Source organism: Orbicella faveolata, unplaced genomic scaffold, assembly GCF_042242905.1.
Source record: "Orbicella faveolata isolate gen_17 unplaced genomic scaffold, um_ofav_v1 contig_25, whole genome shotgun sequence".
Classification (NCBI taxonomy): Eukaryota; Metazoa; Cnidaria; class Anthozoa; order Scleractinia; family Merulinidae; genus Orbicella; species Orbicella faveolata.
The window spans coordinates 22,291,647-22,312,078 of NW_028301553.1; the positions used below are offsets into that span (position 1 = coordinate 22,291,647).

At 36.6% G+C, this 20,432-nt stretch overlaps 1 protein-coding gene across 1 annotated transcript in view; it reads right to left on the reverse strand.

The window, feature by feature from the left end:
* LOC110047876 (hemicentin-1-like) overlaps positions 1-20,218 on the reverse strand; it is a 60,256-nt gene extending 40,038 nt beyond the window's left edge. The window contains exons 1-2 of the mRNA XM_089294635.1: positions 19,831-20,218; positions 6,220-6,462 (exon numbers count right to left, since the gene is read on the reverse strand). Coding sequence (XP_089150761.1) covers positions 6,220-6,462; positions 19,831-20,218 — 631 coding nt within the window. The remainder of the gene's footprint in view (positions 1-6,219; positions 6,463-19,830) is intronic.
* Between the last annotated feature and the right edge of the window lie 214 nt (positions 20,219-20,432).

The window sequence follows — 20,432 nt, forward strand, 5'->3', positions numbered from 1 at the left end:
CTGGTTCCGAGATCAAGACAAGCGTGAATGCCCGGGATCTTGGGGTCACTCTCGACCAGTGCTTAATGATGTCCACGCATGTAAGCAATCTTTGCAAATCTGCTTCATTTGCTCTAAAGCGTATTGGAAATATTCGTCAGTATCTTGACCATCCAAGTACAGAAAAATTGGTTCATGCCTTTGTGTCCTCTAAACTGGACTACTGTAACAGTCTCTTGTATGGTCTCCCTGACAAGGAAATCTCGAAAATTCAATGTGTTGAGAACTCAGCCGCCCGGCTGGTTACAAAATCAAGGAGAGCGGATCACATCACGCCAATCCTCCGCAAGCTTCACTGGCTGCCCGTGTGCAAGCGTTTCATTTTTAAGATTTTACTTTTTACTTACAAAATTTTAAACGGTTTAGCACCCTGTTATTTGGCGAAACTTATTAATCTTTGTCAACCAATAAGGTGTCTTTGTTCAAATAATGATCACCTGCGACTGCACATACTGGTGTTTAGGACAAAGACCTACGGGGGACGCGCTTTTTTTCATTTTCATTTCCTTATATTGGTTTCATTATCGTTTTTCTCATTTTTATTCTGTAAGAGCATTGAGATTTTTTAATGTAATGCGCTAGAAATAAATTATTATTATTATTATTATTATTATTCACAGCCAGGATGTGCACCACCTCCTGCTTAAAAAAAGTTAGCGCAATGCATACATGTATCTTGAAGCAGTGCTTTTGTTGAGAACCTTCTTGTTTTAAATGGGCCCTATTTAAACCCAGGATTATGCATAATAATAGTATAATTTATACCATGGAACTCCATTAATTGGAGGCATAGTGGCCTCATGGTTAGTGCACTCATCTCCAGAATGAGCAATCCGGGTTCGAGCCCTGGCAACACGAAACTGAATGACATACAAAGCAAGCTCAATAAATTGCTATCTGTGCTACCCATAAAAAGAAGACGACTTTGAAAAGGCTTTCGAAAGCGTTGAATGGGATATCATTACTAAAGCTTTGAACACTTTCAATTTTGGCCCAAATGTGAAAGGATGAATCAAAATTTTTTATAAAGGTGTACAAAGTGCATTATGAATGGTGGGTTTTTGACAACTTATTTTAATATATCAAGAGGAGTTTGTCAGGGTTGTCTGCTACGTCCTCTTCTATTCATCCTTGCTGCGAAATTGCCAGCAGTTAAAATACGCCAAGATTCAGATTGTAAAGGCATTTCCCTTCCAGATGACCAGAAGGTCAAAATTTCACAGTTTGCTGATGACACCACCATGATAACGGAAAATGTTGAATCATGCAAACCTCATTTGCAGATCTTGGATCGCTTTGGAAATATTTCAGGATCAAAATTAAATAAGAGAAAAAACAAAAGTTATCTGGATGGGTGCCATGAATAATAGTAAGTTCAAGGTACTTGACTTTAGGACAACAAAAGAGCCCATTGAAGTTCTTGGAGTAAATCTATCCTACAATACAAACAAATGTACTGAAGAAAACTTTTATGCAAAGATCAAGAAATTGAATTGAACTTATGGCTCGCGAGAGATCTCATGATATACAGCAATGTCTTTACTGGCGAAAGCGTTAGGTATATCACAGTAAGTTTATGCAGCATCCATGCTGACTGTTCCAGAATCGGTTATCGAAACTGTTCAAAAGAACCTTTTTGCCTTTCTATGGAAAAACAAGAAAGACAAAATAAAAAGAGTAGTCATGTAGCAAACAGTAAAAAAAAAGGGGACTCAATTTTGTTAATTTTTTTTGCATGGTTATTAAATTGTTATGCCTTGCTTGGATTGGTAGACTACTGAGCATGTCTGACAATAAGTAGAAGGCAATTCCCATTTATCACTTTCAAAAACATGGCAGCCTATTATTTCTTCTCAAATGCAATTATGATGTAAAACTCTTGAAACAGGTCGGCCCCTCTTTTATCGAGAATTTCTTCAGTATTTTCAAGATCCCAAGAACACAACTAACATCTGTCCAAATGGCAAATTCATTCTTTGGACCAACAAATCGATAGCCATAGACAATCCTACCTTGTTTTAGAAGTCATGGTTTGAAAGGGGAGTTGTATCAGTAAAGGATGTGCTAAACTCAGAGGGCAATTTGTCATTGTATGAAGAGTTTAGCAATAAATTTAACATTATCAAAAATTATATGCACTACGTTCAATTAATTTCAGCTATTCCATACGATTTGAAAAGGAGAACAGCACAAGCGTTTACACCTGCTGCTGACCTCTCTTTGACTTCCACATCCGTTCCATTAAACTAAACTTCTTTTGATCTTGCTGAAGCATGCTGCAAAAATTATTACCAGTTCTTCAATAATATTATTACAGCTGCATTGTCCCAAGGGGAATTAAAAAATGGCAGGAGAAATTCCCTGAAATATTTGGTGATTGGTTTAATAACTTTCAAGACATATAGCGTTTTACTCAGCATAACAAACTTCATCATTTTGTTTTTGTTTTTTTGCATAGAACAGTTGTAACGAGGAGAGAACTCAAACTATTTCCTTAAGCAGATAATAATAAATATATTGCTCTAGTGCTTATTCAATAGAACACACCATTATTAATTGCAGGGAGTCTGTAAAACTTTATTCACAAATAATATCATGGTTCAATCATTGCCAAGGTACTGCAATAACACTCTTGAATGAAAAAATTGCTTTTCATGACATCCATCACGCAACTGATGTGCTCTCGGACCCCGCAAGATGCAGGCTACATTTGTTCACCATCTTGGTCAAACAATATATATATTCCTCTAAACATCTTCACAAAGAACTGTCTTTAGATGAACTTTCAAACAAACTAACTACTCAATGGAAATTAGAAAAATGTACTTGGATGTAATATTACTTATTTAAACAGTAATTCTATTGGCATATTAGTTTAAAAAATACGGAAAAAATTTAAAAAATAATCAATGGCATTATTACAATACAAGGTCAATCTAGTATATGGAAATTCAAGTCTCAATCAAAATGAATGATGTGATGTTTTTTTTATGTATTTTTCATAGATAAGGTAATGCATAGGCTCAATCTCGTTAGCTTTTTGTTTAATCTCTTTTGTCATCTTAATTTTTGTTATTGTCCTGTTTTGTTATCTTTTGATTGCTTATTTGTATGTAAAATTCAAATACTGTATAAGTGTAAGTAACTTACATCACTGTAAGCAACCCAAGCGTATTTGCATGTATAAATAAAGCGGGTTGAAGAAAAAAAATTGCTAAAAAAGAGAACAAAATCTGTGCTTCCCAAAATACAAAACTGGAAGATGCAAGTAGCATCACTCGAAAAGGAAAAGGAAGAGCTTAAGGAGAGTCTCAAATCAACACAAGCAGAAGTTGAAAATTTGAAAGAGCAAGCCAGTGTGACTGCACCAAAGCTGAAGGCAACAAATGACAAGTCAAACTAGATGAGCTAGAACACAGTAGCCTGTGTACAGCCGCCACCTACCCGCAAAAAAAATCGGGGAGAGAGACATCTGTGTAGGGGCGTTGTTAATCGTGTTCCTCACTCAGCGTGGTGTTCCTGGAATGTTTGGAACGTACGTTTTCGTACTAATCTGCATTACGTACAACATTTCCCATCTTTTAATTGGTTAATCAATCATTTTCTCCGAATACCACACGGGTTATAGAAACCTGGCATTTTTGATTGGTCTCAAAAGTACACAACACGAGAAGTATGGGCCAAGCTGCAGAATGTTTAACATTTTCACATACATGTATGTGTGACTTGTGAAAGCAACTGCAGACCTACAGAAATTAAATACTGGTAACTGATGAGTTCCACAAGGAGGATCAAAACCATGATCTTGCCAGAACAAAGCCAATGGCATATACAACACACAAATCAGTCAACAGACTTGCGTGTAAGCAGTTGCATGGGATTCATGGCATAAAGTGCCCTTCAGAAACACGTGTGGAACAAAGAAAGGTTGAGAAATTGAAAATCAAAAGAGGACGGCAAATGCACAAATGCCATGAACTGTAGGAGTCGTAAAGGCCTGTCAGCCCCAGTTTTACACTAATTTTAATTTATGCCAAATAATTCTGAAAAACGATTAGTGACGCTGCTACACAGACGTCTCTCTTCCCGATTTTTTTGAGGGGAGGGGGTGGATGTACACAGATGTGAATGTGTATACATACATACATGTATAGAGCGTTTTCATATGACGTCACAGCAGCCATATTGGCGTTCCAAAACAATGAAACGGCCACATTGGTGTACCAAGATTTGAACTCTTTTCTTATGTAAACACTTCCTTTTGTTTCAAGAAATTTGCATGGCTGCTGGACACATGAGTGAAAACGCTCTACACATGTATTCAGTGTTTGAAAGTGCTTCCAAGATCACAACACATCATTCAAATGCCCAAATTACTGTACTTGGACATCATTTGGAGTTTTCAAAAAACACTGATCTCTGGTCAGCTGACCCCTTACTGACTCTCCCCCCTTCCCCCCCTTCCGCTCCCCCTTACTGACCTCCTATAAAATCAATGGCCAAAAGAAATTAAAAGCCCAGAACTGTCAATGAGACCAATTCAAGTTTACAAATACAATCAGCTTACCTGAAATTTCCAAGATGGCAGACGCTTTGCAGATTTCCGACCCTTTCCTTCTTTGATTGTAAGTACAGATTTTGTTTATGGAAAATTGAGCACAGAATAAGTTGGAATATTATCAAGTATGGTATTTGTGCCCATTATATTAGACATGCCATCTGACAGGGTGCAGAAAAAAATAACAAATTATGCTGAAATTTTTGTGGGGAAACTGCTTAAAAATGCATTGATTATGCGGAAAATACACTGGATTTTGCAGAAATTTCAACCTGCCAGTTAACAAAATTGATGAAAAAGCCCTTCCAATGTACCAAACAACAGTGAAATGAAAAGCACTTCAAAATCTTACCCACAATTTAAGCTCTTTAGTGGTCGAATAAACTTATTTTAAACATCACACCCACCAACTTTGGCATATGCTTGATCTGTTTCTACATATATTACACGTTGTAAAAGAAAAAACACAAGCAAACAAAAGCTGCATTTGCAATCAAACGTCAGAAGAGAATCTTCAAGGCATCCGCTATGTTGGAAATTTCAGGTAAGCCAAATTTATTCGGGGCATCTGGTCATGACAGGATGCAGTGGTGCAAATCCACATAATTCGTTGACATCCACATCCTCCGCATAATCAGAGCTTTTTTCCACATAAAACAGAAAAAAAGTGTTTCATATTAGCGATAACGCAGTTGCTTACCATTCCCACATAAGAACAAATTCCGAAGCAATTGATTATTTTGAAGTAGTTTTTCTCCTAAAATAGCAACGAAAACGTGCCATTTCATTTGTGGTGCGTTTTTAACCTCCAGGCGTTCCAACCGCCTTTAGGCGAAGAGCCTGGAAACTAGTTTTTCATTGTCCAATGTAATACCTGTTTACTAACTAAAATTACTTATGTTCCAAGAATGCAACAATGAATTCATGCAAAATTCTACAGAAAACCTTTTTTAATGAAGAAATACCTGTCAACAAATACAGCAAGCAGATGAAGCATATGTCAAAGTTGGCTGGCACGATGTTTAATAAGTTTATTCTATTAAAGAGCTTAAACTTTGGACAAAACTTTGAAGTGCCTTTCATTTTACTGTTGTTTGGTACATTGGAAAGGCCTTATTATCAATTTTGTTAACTGTCAAAATTTTCTGCATAATTAAGTGTGTTTTCTGCATAATCAATGCATTTTTCCACATTTTCCCCACATTATTTGTTATTGTTTTCCGCACCCTGTCAGATGGCATGTTAATTTGTGAACTTGAAAGGAGTTCCATTGACAGTTCTAGGCTTTTAAAAAAATTTCTTTTTCCCATTGATTTTGTCTAGGGGGTCAGTAAGGGGGTCAATAGGGGGTCAAAGTTTCGTTGAAACCCGATTATTTGGGTTCACTTTAAACAAATTTGGCAATCATTTTGGGGCAGTCATTCGAAGGACACTTCACTCCAGTTAAATGAACCTGACAGTGCGATAGGCAAATTATGGTCTACTGAATTACAATGACAGTTGTCATTATTTTATTACACAAAATTGTTGGTTCAAAAGTCCATTGCTTTTGTCCAACACTAGATTCCTGTTTTAATCAAACCATGGCATACATGTGTAGTCTGCAATAAATTTTAACTTACTTTCAACAATAACGTAGACAACTTGGCTTGCTGGATTACCAATACCATTCTCAGCAGTACACCTGTAGCCTCCTTCCTCCTGTTTACCAGTGATGGTCAAAGGGAAGGACACAGGACTGTTGTCAGAAACTCTTGTCCAGGTGATACTTGGTGTTGGCATACCTTTTGCTGAACAGTTGAGGGTCACTTCATCATTTTCATTCACTGTTTGGTTTTCTGAGATATGAGTGATGTTTGCTGGGTCTAGCAGGACAATGCACCAAAGGTTAATTTTATCAAAGAAACAAAAATATAATTATATTACAAATGACTTGATACTTAATGGAGAGTGCTCCATACAGAATACAAATGTACTATTCTCCAGCAGGTGGAAAGAAAAATCTGGTATACAATATATTATTATTTAACAATTATTCCATGAGCGCGCGTTGAATATGAGTTGGCTATAACCAATCTCATATCCAACAAGCGCGAATGGAATAATTGTTTTATTAAATTTGGTGCATTTGTATTCTTGGAAATATAGCTTAATTTTATTGGATTTTAATTTTACAAAACGACCGGAAGTCGATGTGACAAAAACAACAACAAGTGGGAAATCACATGACATGCGCACCGTTTATAAAATTAGTTGAATGAAAAATTTGAGAGCGAAGCAAGCGAATTTGCTGAATGAAATTGCAATCAAGTAGAATTCAAGAAACGTCTATCAAATGAAGGAGATATAACCTTGGTCAGAAAGTTTGAAAAGCGTTCAAGTTCGAGTCATGGAGAAGAGCCAAACAATTGTGCACTTGCACATTCCCATTGTAATAATGCTGCGGAAAACTTTGATCGCCATGTGACACAGACGTTGTGCCAAAATTATTCTCGACAAGATCTCTCTCAGGATTCCCTTGCTTTGAAAGCCTTGGCATTTCGAGCTGTATGTGTGGAGCTCATTGTTGGTCAGTTTTAGAGTCAAGGACAGAAACTATCTTAACGTCAGATTCATCTTCAGAATCTCCGAGGCCACCCTGGTGGTTTTTCGTGGCTGGTAAAGAACTGGGCTTACTTTGGTTCAGCTAAAAACACTCAACTCCTTGAGGTGTTTTTTGCAAGGAGATAATTGTTGGCGCTAGCTGTCATGAATTCTCTTGTTGCCGTCGGCGGCCAAAAAAGAGACTGAGATGAAACTAGGTTGTCCTCTTTAGCTGTGCAGGATTCTTGCTCTCGGCTGATCCAAGCTTGCTTAGTCGAACAGTTTCCTCATCTACTCATTGGAAACTGGTTTCTTATGGACTATGCCGGCAATTATGCTTGTTTACCTACGGCCTTTTACAAATGCATATGCTCTAATAATTTATTTGCCTGGTCAGAGATAATGGAAACAATTTGTTGTGCGGCGGCGTGCGAAGGAAATGATCAACTGGCGGCTTTAATGGATTTAATCAATGAACTTTTGCAATACGTGTTATCTTTCTTCCTCGCAGACGAGTAAAAACACTTCAACTGAACATTCAGTTCTTCTTTTGACATTTCTTATATCAGTTTCGAAAATTTGGTGCCACCAGGACTAGCAAGCCATTCTGTTCCGGTAAAATTTGTTTTTGTTACATAATCTTCATGAATGTGTAAAATCTCACCGGTCATATTTTAATTTTGCAACTTTAAGGGAAACTTAGTGTATACGTGCCGTTAAATAATCTTATCTCGAGCTTTGTGGCTTTTTTGTTGTTACTGGGACGGCATTGTCCATAATTCCCTGTATTTCCTGTGTAGATAGCTCACCGAATGTGCTTTTTTTCATCCATTTTTTTTGTCGACGCAACTTCGCTTCACGCGAAAAAGCTCATGCCGAGGTATGATGCCTGGTAACCGAGATCCCGTGAACCAATCAGAAAGCTAGAATTGCATTCCCCGAGGCTGAGAATTTAAGAATAATAAATAGTTATGTATGAGACAAAACTCTATGTCCCTGAACTGATTCCATCATGCATGCATAAATGTTATTAACAATAAATGCACTGTCCAATACATGTACATCCACAGACATGTGTTGTGTATCCATAGTATATCATACAAATGAAATGTGCCCTTCCATCAAGCTGTGTTGAACCTATATTAGTTGCATGTAAGAGTATGCAGTCAACTCTTGTAAATAATTAGAGCAGACACCCTTGTTCAGTTGGTATCGTTAATAGCGAGAGTTTGCAACAGTGTGGTGTGATGAAAATGACCCAACTTGGGATACTGAAGTCTCGTACATGTATATAGTTCACATACTGCTATAAATTTTTGATGTTTCCAGTTTCTTTTAATCTGTACATGTAGTAGACATTTACTTTGATACATGATCAGAACAAAATACTGCACAAACTATTAAATATTCCAAGACTGTAGAATAATGTCATTCAATACCACCATGTTGTCTATTGTAACATGAGTAAAATAATAAAAAATTAAGTTTGGGACCACATGATCATGACATGTCTGCAAATCTGTAAATTATGCCTGGCATTGTCAAGTAATAAAATAATAATGTTAGTACTGTAAGTATTTGAAGTATTTTTTTTATGACCAGTATATTCTAAGATGTCATATAAGTTTTGATGAGAGATCTAGTTGGAACTAATGAAGTCAATAAACATACACATGTATAACTTTTCCTTGAAGAAAAATTAACTAAATCAGTGAGCAGCATGCCATAGAGACTTTGATAAACAATCCTTTTATCAAGGAAAAAGTTATTTTACCATGTGAATGAACAATTTAATATGTCAAACAGAGCCAGAAAATGATATCATTTTCTCGACAAGAGATCTAATAGGAGTGCTTCAAACAATAAAAATTTTGCAAGCACCTTGTTGACGCGTGCCAAAACACAGAATTTTTCTTCATAGAAAACTAAACTAAATGTGAGCAAAGTGTTATGGAAACTTTGATAAACAATTCATGGGTCAAAGAAAGAGTATTTTTACCATTTGAATGATTGATTTGCGTCAAATAAAACCAGAGATATCATTTTTTGATGAGGTCTCAGAACACTTCAGACAATGAACATTTCACAAGCAATTTGCTGATGCATGTGAAAACACAGAGCTTTTCCTTGTAGTTTCATTCTTATTCTCAAAATTAACTGGGGATTAATGTAAAGTCAAAGGTGGTTATTACTCATGCACAATATGGTGCATGAGTTGTAAAAAATGCCCTCCATTTCTCCATATTTTTGGTGTGACATTTGTGCATGCAAATTTATGCATGCATATATTTACCTTGCGTTCTTTAGGGTGGGAGGGGGCTAAGGGATTATTTGAAATATTCTATAGCTGCAAAAAAATGTTTTGTGGTGTTGCGCAAATGAGTGGAAAGATTTGAGAAAAGCAATGTAGTCTTAAAATGTATATACTCATGCAGTATCAATCTATTTTGCAAATGAAAAATACTGTGCGTTACCTGTTATCAACTATCCCTTCTGTTCCATGTTTCACGCCCCTCAAAGGGGCTCAGTCCACTATGCAACGTCTGCCATATTGGATTATTCAAGAAGGTGCCATCTTTTCGCAAACATTGAGCTTTTTCCCCAGTTTGATAAAATGGTGTAAAAGTACCTATCACTACTTTTTTTTAATAGCTCATTGTAAAGATTCTGAACTAGTCTGCAAGCATGCATGAATGAGTGTCTCTGGAGAGGTAAGCTATTGTTTATGTCAATCACCATGTGACAATATGACAAGTCTCATATTTATTAGGGTTTTGGAGATTCAAGGACATATTATGAAGAAGCATTTACTAAGAACAAGCTCTGTATACTTTATCTTTTAGCCAAATGCTTCCTGTTTGTATAAATGGGCATTCAAACAAAACTGGCAGGTAATAGGCCACGTTCGATATATCAATATTCTAGCATGACTCCAAGGTTTTCAGGACAAAATTGCAATTTTTTCAAGTTTCTTTAGTCCCTCAATTCCCAAAGAGACTCGGATAAAAAGAAAGCAATTTAAAAGAAAAATCAAATGCTGTAACATGACGCTTTGGCATCATCTTGTTGCCATTATCAAATGCAGATTAAAGTCGTTCAGATCAGATATATACTACATGTAGCTTAGGTGTTAAGGAGTCAAGAAGAATGTGAGGAACAAATTGTCTGCTAATTAAACACTATTGCCTGAATAGAGGCCACTTGTGTGTTTAAGTTTGTTTTTTTCCTTTTTCTGCTTCTTGGTTAGTCTTTTGCACCTTGCATTTTGTATCAATTATAGAAACCTATAAAGTTTTTGGCCACATTCGTAAGGACGTAATGACATTTTTCAAAATATGGCACTGCGTGAAACATACAAAAACACCAGGTGCCTGCTGATGAGTATTAATTATTTTACCACATTTCAAGTATACTTTAAAATCAAATTACAAATATAATAGAAATAATACAAAGTTGATATTTGATACAATGGCCCAGTACTGGAATGTGTTCCCAACATGCATGCAACCAACATAAACAAGTCTAACACTTGAACAGAAAATGCTTAAAGAGATTTAGTTCAGAATTTCTATGAAAAAAGATATTTCATTTAATTAAAAATTACTCTGATTCTTTGTTAATTCTCTATCTAGATAATTTTCTGACTCTACTCGCCTTTTTATTCACTTGTTGATATCGTTGTAATAAAGATGACATATTGCATTATGTACAGCACTTATCTTCTTTCCTGCATCTTCATTATCTATATCTTAGATCTATGATGCACTTTTCAAATTAGCTTTTCTCCTGTATTATTGCTAGTCGTCAGATGGCAAAGGTTTTCAAATTGCATGTCTGACTACGTACACATTGTGTACCTATTTTATACAAGTTGTAACCTCCTATTCATGAGTATAGGCTACTTGGAGCCTCTTGTTTCATGTAAAAACCGTAAAGACTACTTGCAAAATAATTCTTTGAACCAGTGAGTTGTTCAAAGCCGTAAACTGCACAGTAAACATTAAAATTCAGTAAATGAAAACAATGTGTTAAAATAAGAAGTTCAAACAACTGTTTCAATTTTCTTCCCAATTTTTTGGCAGCTGAAGATCAAGCAAGCATTCATAAACAGTAGTTTGGTCGAGAATTTGTGGAGCGATAAAAATTAAACTTGAAATATGATAGCTTCCACTGACGTTTTCTCAATATGCAAATTTATGGGAATGTACATGTATACCAAAGAGACTTACTTGCACATATTTACGGTACCACTCAAATGTAAGTTACCATTGTCTTGTGAGACGCATCTCATTTCTCTCAAGACAAGTTTTTCTCGAGATGAGTCTCATTTCTCTCAGGACGAGTTTCGTTTCATCAGAGTCTTTTCTCATTTCGCATGAGTGCACTGGAAGTACTAACGAGTTACATTGTAACACACAATTCAAGTGTTCGAATACAATGATGTGAGTGTTGAGCATTACAAACTTGTGTTTGCGAATTGCTTTGAAGGTTGATTTACACATGTGGTGAGATTAAGACATGATCATCGTTCCATTTGTTTATTTACAGCGGCTAAACTTAAAATTGTAAAGCCAGACTACTTAAACATCAGTTCCACTGTAGATGTAAATAAAATATCATGAAAGTTGGTGATTGAGTTTTAAATTGGCGGCATGCTTTTGTTTACTTGAGCCGTGAATTGCATCGCAGGTTGATTTACCCGTGTTGAGATTAGACACAACCATTGTTCGATCTTGTTTATTTACAGTGCTCAAACTGTAAAGCAAGACTTGCTGAACTTCAGCGTTTTTTGGACTAGTGTTTACCTTAGTCTCAAAAGTTATTTGCTGTATGTGTTACTTGTATCGACTGATTTCTCCATATGTTACAACCAAAAAACAGTGTGTTTGCTGATTCATACTTTAAAGTGAAAGTTTTCATTGAATTGCAAGTTCAGAGGCAGTAATGGCTTAGCAAAATACCAATGTATGTATCTTAACCCCTTATATTTGCATAACATTCAAAACCAACACTATAAAAACGTGACGCATGAAGGTCACACTTCTGTCACAGAAGCTTTTCTTTGTTGGCATATATTTCTGAGGTATTCCTCTACAGAAATCAAGATATTTGTTTCTTTCACTTTTGCCACACAAAAACTGATGAACAAGAGGCCAGAACAAAACATTTCTCTCATTCATCAAGTTGTTTCCAGCCTTACATACATTAGCATATCTGGGGCTCCAGGACATCCACACACGTATTTTGCATTCTGTGGTTTGTACTTTCTATCTTGCCATAAACGTTACAGTGGCCAGAAACTCACTAACACTTATTCAGAGCCAACTGACAAAAGTTAACAAATCAGATGAAAATCATTTTTAACCGAGCTGTAAAATAGACAACTCCTAGAAACCTATCAATTTTACTCACTTGGCGCTTGTCTCTTTGTTGAGTGCAAAAACTCCTAATGTAACCACCAAAAAACTATACACGAAAGCAGCCACTGAACTCGTTCAATGATCTGCATTTTCGTTGCCATATGTACGGAAAATAGTCCTCCAAATGAAAAGCCAAGGGCTTTACAATGAGTTGTTTTGATCCCAAATGAAAATTGAGCCACTTGCTCAACATGTTGCTTAGCACATGATCAAAATCTACCCACCACGAAATTTAACTGGCCGTAAAATCTACCAGATTATTTCTTTTTCGCAAACAAATCGTATTACATGTATTTTGGGGCTGTACTGTATTAAACCCTTGCCATTTCAGTGCTCTATTCCCTTCCCTTCATAAACTCAAGATTGTTTCCTTCGCAAATTGTGGTTGAAAACTTTATGTTCTGTGATGACGTAAATGATGGGTGTAAACGTATCATTACAAACATTCCATATGTTTATTCAACATAAACAGAGCAAGTGATCGATACATGTACACACAGTATCTCACATCCATCCAAACGCTTTGTTGTAGCATACTAGCAGTTGTGTTATTCTTGCAAGTAATATACTCCATACAAAACACTTCATTGATTCTCAAGAGAAACAAGATGTATCTTGAGAGAAACAAGACATGTCTTCAGAGAAACGAGATGCATCTCGAGAGAAACAAGATGCGTCTTGATAGAAACGCGTCTCAAGAGAAACAAGACATGCCTCCTGAGAAACAAGATGCATCACGCGAGAAACGAGACAAGAGGTGGTAACTTAAATTTGAGTGGTACTGAACACATGTGTAGCAGTTGCTTTATGCTTGCAAGTAATATATTCCATACTAAACACTTCAGTGATTCTTGAGAGAAATGAGATGCATCTAGAGAGAAACAAGACACATCTCGAGAGAAATGAGACGCCTCTAAAGAGAAAGAAGATGTATCTCGAGTGAAACGTGCCCCAAGGGAAACAAGATATGTCTTGTACGAAACGAGATGTGTCACGCAAGAAATGAGACAAGAGGTGGTAACTTAAATTTGAGTGGTACTGTAAGCATATAGCCATACACGGATGTGCAATTGTGCGAATAAATTGCATAAGCATAGTTTACTTATATCTGAACTGCACTGTACGCATAGCAACCAATGAGTCTGCTTCATTTTGTATAGACAATATGATATGTCAAATTACTATTTTTGTTTCTATCAAAATGGGCAAAGGCCCAGCTTTTGAAATGTTGAAAGATTTTGACTAAAATAGTTTGTTTCTTTATTGCAGTATGTAAAACTGATAGATTCCATGTTGCCATGCATCTATTCAGTATTAGTATAAATTTACTAGTGTTTCATCAAGAATGCCGTTCTCTGATTGGCTACGCTACTCACTATCTATTCTGTGATAGATAGTGAGTAGCGTAGCAGTGCGTCCTTGTTAACAAAATGACAGCCGCATCTAAGCATTTTCGAAGTGTCTGTGAAGAGGATTTAGATAAAGTTTTGGACGAGTAGTAGATTTATTCTGAAACAATTAAGAGTCCCTGTCCATAAATATGGAAAATAACTCGGCAAGGGTCGAAAATTCGATTTCGCTCATCTTTTTATGGTAGATAGGCTAGGGCATGACAAAAACTACTGGATAGTTTTTTGGCAAAATATCCTTTTATTTCAAAGAAATATGCAAATTACCAAATTCCATTAAAATCGTCATTTGACGCACCATTTTATTAAACAAGTTTGATAGCCTTGCATGCAAAACCACATTGTTCTTCTGTCTTTAAAACACCCAAATATTTTTGCGCAATGTTTGAATGTGTATCGGGCTGATTTTAGGGAATGTTGTGTTGTCTTTTTGGTGCAAAATAATTAAATTTCGAAGACATGTATTTCATTTACTTAAAAATACTTCGTGAATATAATTAATTTTCACCATGTGCAAAACCTTCAAATGGATTGAACGTCTGGTGGTTTAATCACAAAAGGATGGTCTACAGATTCCTGTAAAAATTTCTTTGGGCAAATGATTGTGAGCGACACGAGAGCTTTTCAAAGTACGTCAAAAAATGCAAATATTTGACCATCCGTCGTCAAATTTCAATTTACGGGTTAGACGTATATTTTAGCATGCGCCAAATGACTTGACCTATATTAAGTTGAAATAGACATAGAGCTGATAATTTCGAAATGTTCTAACCTTATTTGCTGTAAAAGGCAGGTCCAAAGCCGATTTGATGTGTTTTTCTCACTATTCGTTGCACATAAAGCAGAAGTTTGCGTTTGTTTACATAACATCCGATGTACATCGCCAACTGTCACGGTCGAATACCGTGAATCTGTGACCCTCTTTCGACACATATGATCACCACTGCATCTAAGTCAAAAACAGCTGAGTCATTTGTAGATAGTTGCTTGCTTTGCACTACACCAAAATATTACGTTTGATGATCATGGTTTGATCTACTGCTGCTTGAATCCTTGCTTGCAGCGGTTCCTTGTTTCTTTGTCATGCAATGCTGTCATCACATTTTAGGAGACAGGGGTAGGACAATTTCTATCCTAATACTTAAGGCTCCGTAAGGCTTGGAACCACTGGGAGCACACAATCTTGTTGAATAGGAAGAGATTAAATTAAGAAATGAAAAGAATGAATAGTTTACCATTGCCCCAGTTGTCATCTTTTATTCGACCACCGCTACCTATATGCCCTGCGTAATACTGTAACGCTAAAACTCGTACCTAGGTCTTTTCGCACTGTGCAATTATTTTTGGTTTAACTTTACATACAATACAGTGGGCTACCCTCGGGGAAATGGGTGGTGACCGCTTAATAGGGGTTGGCCGCTTAATAGAGGTTGGTGTACCTTGAATATTTTTCACTATTGGGTTATAAATTTCTTGGTGAACATGGTGTCAATTCAAGACACCCACGATAGAGGTGTGTTTGAATTATCACTCGTCACGTTCTATTTGAGACTCTTATCCGCCATCGCCCTTTCCAAAACAAAGTTTTTAAATTTGGGGTGGCCGCTTAATAGGGGTAAAGACAATAGAGAGACCCTTATCGGAACGACCAAATGGTGGCCGCAGACGCTTAATAGAGGTAACTGGTCAATAGGGGTTTTATTTACAGCATTTTAATGACAATAATTTTGGACTGTAATGACAACAGTCCTCTATTTTCTGTTACGAACATACCAATGCCTTGCCACTAAGCAAACAAAATACGCCAAATAAAATGGCGTGGCCAGGGTTTGTTTACTCACGTAATTACTAATTAAATTTAGTCTGTTTTTCTCACGAAATATTTCCTATTTTATTTCAGCTAGTTCTTGCTTTATTGATCTATAATTTGTTTATTGTGATTTTTTTTAAATTGTAGGGAGTACAGGCACTAGCTTTATCAGCTGTTGTCTGAAACATTAGAACGTACAACAAACGTGATTTGGACCAAGGCCACGTTCACTATAAAATACCGTGACAATTATATAAATATACACATATTATTATATATATGAACAGATAAACAATGAATAAGTTGTTTCACTTATCCTGAGAATGATCTTTAGAAAATAGATCAAAATGTGCAGCATATGCCGTGACAGCGTTGTGTGACGAACAAATATAACGGCTGTAAGATTGTGCTGCGCCAACACGCTTATCAGCAATGGTCAGCAATCGATCAAACGTGATATTTTGGCGCAGTGCAAAGCAAGGAACTATCTACAAATGACTCAGACGTTTTTGACTTAGACGCAGTGGTGATTATATGCGCCGAAAGATGGTCACAGATTCATGCTTTTCGACCAATAATAGGTTGACAGTAGGCGATGTACATCGGACGTTAACGTTCTGTAAACAAAAGCAGACTTCTGCTTTTTGTGCGACGAATGGTGAGAGATCGGCTAGAAATACGTCAAATTAGCTTTTGGAGCTGCCTTTTACAGCAAACAAGGTTAGAACATTTCGAAATTATCAGCTCTGTGTCTATTTCAACTTAATACAGGTCAAGTCATTTGGTGCATGCTAAAATATACGTCTAACCCGTAAATTGAAATTTGACGACGGATGGTCAAATATTTGCATTTTTGACGTACTTTGAAAAGCTCTCGCGTCGCTCACAATCATTTGCCCAAAGAAATTTTTACAGGAATCTGTAGACCATCCTTTTGTGATTCAACCACCAGACGTTCAATCCATTTGAAGGTTTTGCAAATGGTGAAAATTAATTATATTCACGAAGTACTTTTAAGTAAATGAAATGCATGTCTTCGAAATTTAATTATTTTGCACCCAAAAAGACAACGCATCATCTCCTAAAATCAACCCAGTACACATTTAAACATTGCACAAAAATATTTGAGTGTTTTAAAGACGGAAGAATGATGTGGTTTCGCATGCGAGGCTCTCAAACTTGTTTAATAAAATGGTGCATCAAATGACGATTTTAACGGAATTTGGTAATTTGCATATTTCTTTGAGATAAAAGGATATTTTGCCAAAAAAACTATCCAGTAGTTTTTGTCATGCCCTAGCCTATCTACCATAAGAATGTGAGCGAAATCGAATTTTTGACCCTTGCCGTGAAATTAAGAATTTGTCTGATTTTTACAGGCAGGCACTCTTAATAGATTGTTCACTCTTGATTGCTATGCATGCACCCTCCTCAACTATCACACAATAGAAATCTTGAGCTCATAATCTAATTGTTTAATAGATCACAGAAGATGTCAAAATGTGGTAAGAACATCAGTGACGCACTCTCCTAAGAGCTCCTGTGCCTTTTTTTGTTCTTTCCACATTTTGACATCATCTGTACTGTGATCTATTACCGAACAGAGATACGGCAAAATGTAATCTGTTTGTTAAGTAGATTTAGCCATTGCCAAGACAGGCGTTCTGATAGGTTACGATTAAAAAACAAACCCAGAAATTATGCCACATTTTTGGGGCAGATGGGATATGAAAGGACTATAATAATTCTTATGCTATCGATTATGCAAATTATGTGACTTTTTTTAGCCATTTTAAGCTTGTTCTACTAGGTTTCAGAAGAAGAAAATAACTTTTGTGCTGTTTTTAAGAAAATTTAAGCATTGAGGAACAATAATTACACATCTATGTTGACTGATCCCAATGCTACGGTTGCACGATATCGTCCATGTGGAATGGGTATTTTCTTGCTCTCTCTTTTGCCAACAAATTTGGAGGAGGGTACAATTTTGTCTTTTAAGTCGAAGAAAAAGCAGGAATTTTCCACAAGCAAAGTTGGTCTGTATTCCATGAAAGAAGCAACATTCAAGAAATAGAAAACATGTAAATTTCGGTTCTGTTTTGTTTTTTTTCCATGTTCAGTCACAAATCGCCATCTGGTCTCTAAAGCGCATGCGCCACCTGTACATGCGTACAGCACATGGAATTTACAGAGGTTGTCGTCAAGAAAAGTTAGCACGGATTCCATGATTTCTAGGGCAATGAAATCACATACAAATGAACACACTGTTCAAGGTAGACCAACACTAAAGGACATTAAGCGTTTTCAGAACGGGTTGCTGCAAGCCTTGCGAGAGATCAATTTACGAGCGAACATTTTGAGTGAATCATGAATCATGTTATACCACAGGAGCCATCAACCAGGGCTATCAACTCTTCAACTTGATAAAAAGCATCTTCAGAAGCGTCTTCATATTTTTAGACGTGATCGCGAACCAAGCAGAATCCCAGCACGAGCTTAAGAATGTCTGAGCAACAAGAGCAGAAAGGTTAGAGAACTTGTTTACGAATTCATCTGTTCAAGTACACCTAAGTAAAATGCTCTGAGAAACTTCGTAAAGTATAATAAAGATAAAATCTCGACCTAAACAATATTCTCTCATTATTTGCTTGTAACAGAGTTATGTGTCTTAACAAGAGTGAAACTCATGTAGCGAATTATTGTACATTTAAACTGAAAGAAACTAATGTATGTTGACGCCAGTAAAACAATTCTTGGCTTGCACTGTCACGCAATCCTGACGCAGTAAAAAGTTTATTCAAAAACCATTTAGTGGGTAAAATCAAGAAATTGTGATGTTATAGGAGATTAATAAAGATGACACTCCTTGAATTTTTAAGTCTGTGCATTTTCCCAAGCTCAGATATTTGTCGAAATATTTTGCACAAATGTACAGAGACCAGTATGGAACCGCCATGTTGGTGTACCTCTGCAGTACGCCTACATTGCGGCCGGAAAATATTGTAAACATCTGGAACTTACTTTGGCTATCTAGGCGACTGATTGTCTGTACTGAACAAACAAGCATTTACATAAGCACTTTTCCTAATACTGTAACTTCTAAATGGGCTAAAAATCACAAGATAAGTATATGATTTCGACAACCGCGTTCGTAGGTCTGTGTCACGCATCGCCATAACTATGAAATTCAAAATGTCTCGCTTGCTTGAGAAACACAAATAACAACGACAAAGGCTAAGGAAAATAGACTGAAACATTTATAGGTTGATATAAAGACCTTGACTCATTTCACACCCTAAAGACTGGCAAACGAGTAATAAGCTATTAATCGATTCCAAGAAACGCAATCAAAAGCAGAATAGCTTAAGCACATCAATTCGAATGAATTTTGTACAACTTCAAATGCAGAACATTTAGCTCAATTGCAATATAGCTATTGCTTCTCAGTATAACGACTACCTGGGTACACGCAGCAAAGCGTCTAGTTTCAAGATGATTGTAAATAGCCAGCTGGTCTGCCTCCTGCCAGTTGGGATTTTTAACTATATTTGAAATATCTGTTTCCTTTGTTTCAGTGGCATGCCTGTAAACTCGTTAAGCTTAGTGCTTGTATAGTTAAGTGCATGACCACTATAAATAAGATTTACATTTTTTACATTAGCCTTAAGTAGAAAAAGCCTCGGAAGCCTTCTGCAACCTTCCATTTCGTTAACAATCAAAGTCCAAGGGACTGGTACTACGTGTATACTTCAGAATTACCTATTAGTACAACCCAAACAACCCTGTTATGATTTTGGCAAATCAGAATTGCCAGAAAACTCTTTCCTGTACAGAACACTCCTGTGCAGAGATCAGATAAGCATGGGAAGATGGAGGGCATATATATAGCCACATGTACTGGTAACTAAGTGCTACAAACATAATGAAAACAAATAATTTTTTTCAATTAAAGTTAAAACCAGCTACACATATTTAAATCAATTTCCCCAGAATCTTACTGTCAATTCTTACCTGTAACCTCAACTCGTATGTTGTATGCCCATAAATCCCCTTCAACTTGCACCTTGCACTGGAAAGTAGCACTCTCCTGTTCAGTCACCTTTTTTATTGTCAAATTAGAAAACTGACTCGTGCTGTAAATGCTGAATCGGTCTTTGAACTTATTAAATGGGGTTCCAGAAGGGCCTGGACTGATTACTAAACCAATGTCTTCTTGAGCGCTGCCATCACCAATGGAAAATGTGGTCAGTGCTAGTTTTTGATCAGATAACAATGTGTAATTCCACCTCAGAACCTCATTAGTATTTCCATTCCGCACTTGATGAACAGCAGTTTGAATGACAGCTAGGGTAGTCCCTGCGTTAGTTTGATTCCAAGCTGGAGGAGGAGCAGTCCACATCAAAAAAGCCTCTACAAGAAATTGTTTCAAGATCAGTAACGTTTCATCTAGACAACGCGTAAAAAAGCTTTACCACAAAAACCAGGCTTACGGTACCTGTGACACACTGGTTCTTCGCGAATAGAAGAATACTAAAACGAAAAACCACGACTATTACTTTTGAGAATATTCCACCACCTTTAAAAACAGCCATTCCATCAACGGGAACGGGGCT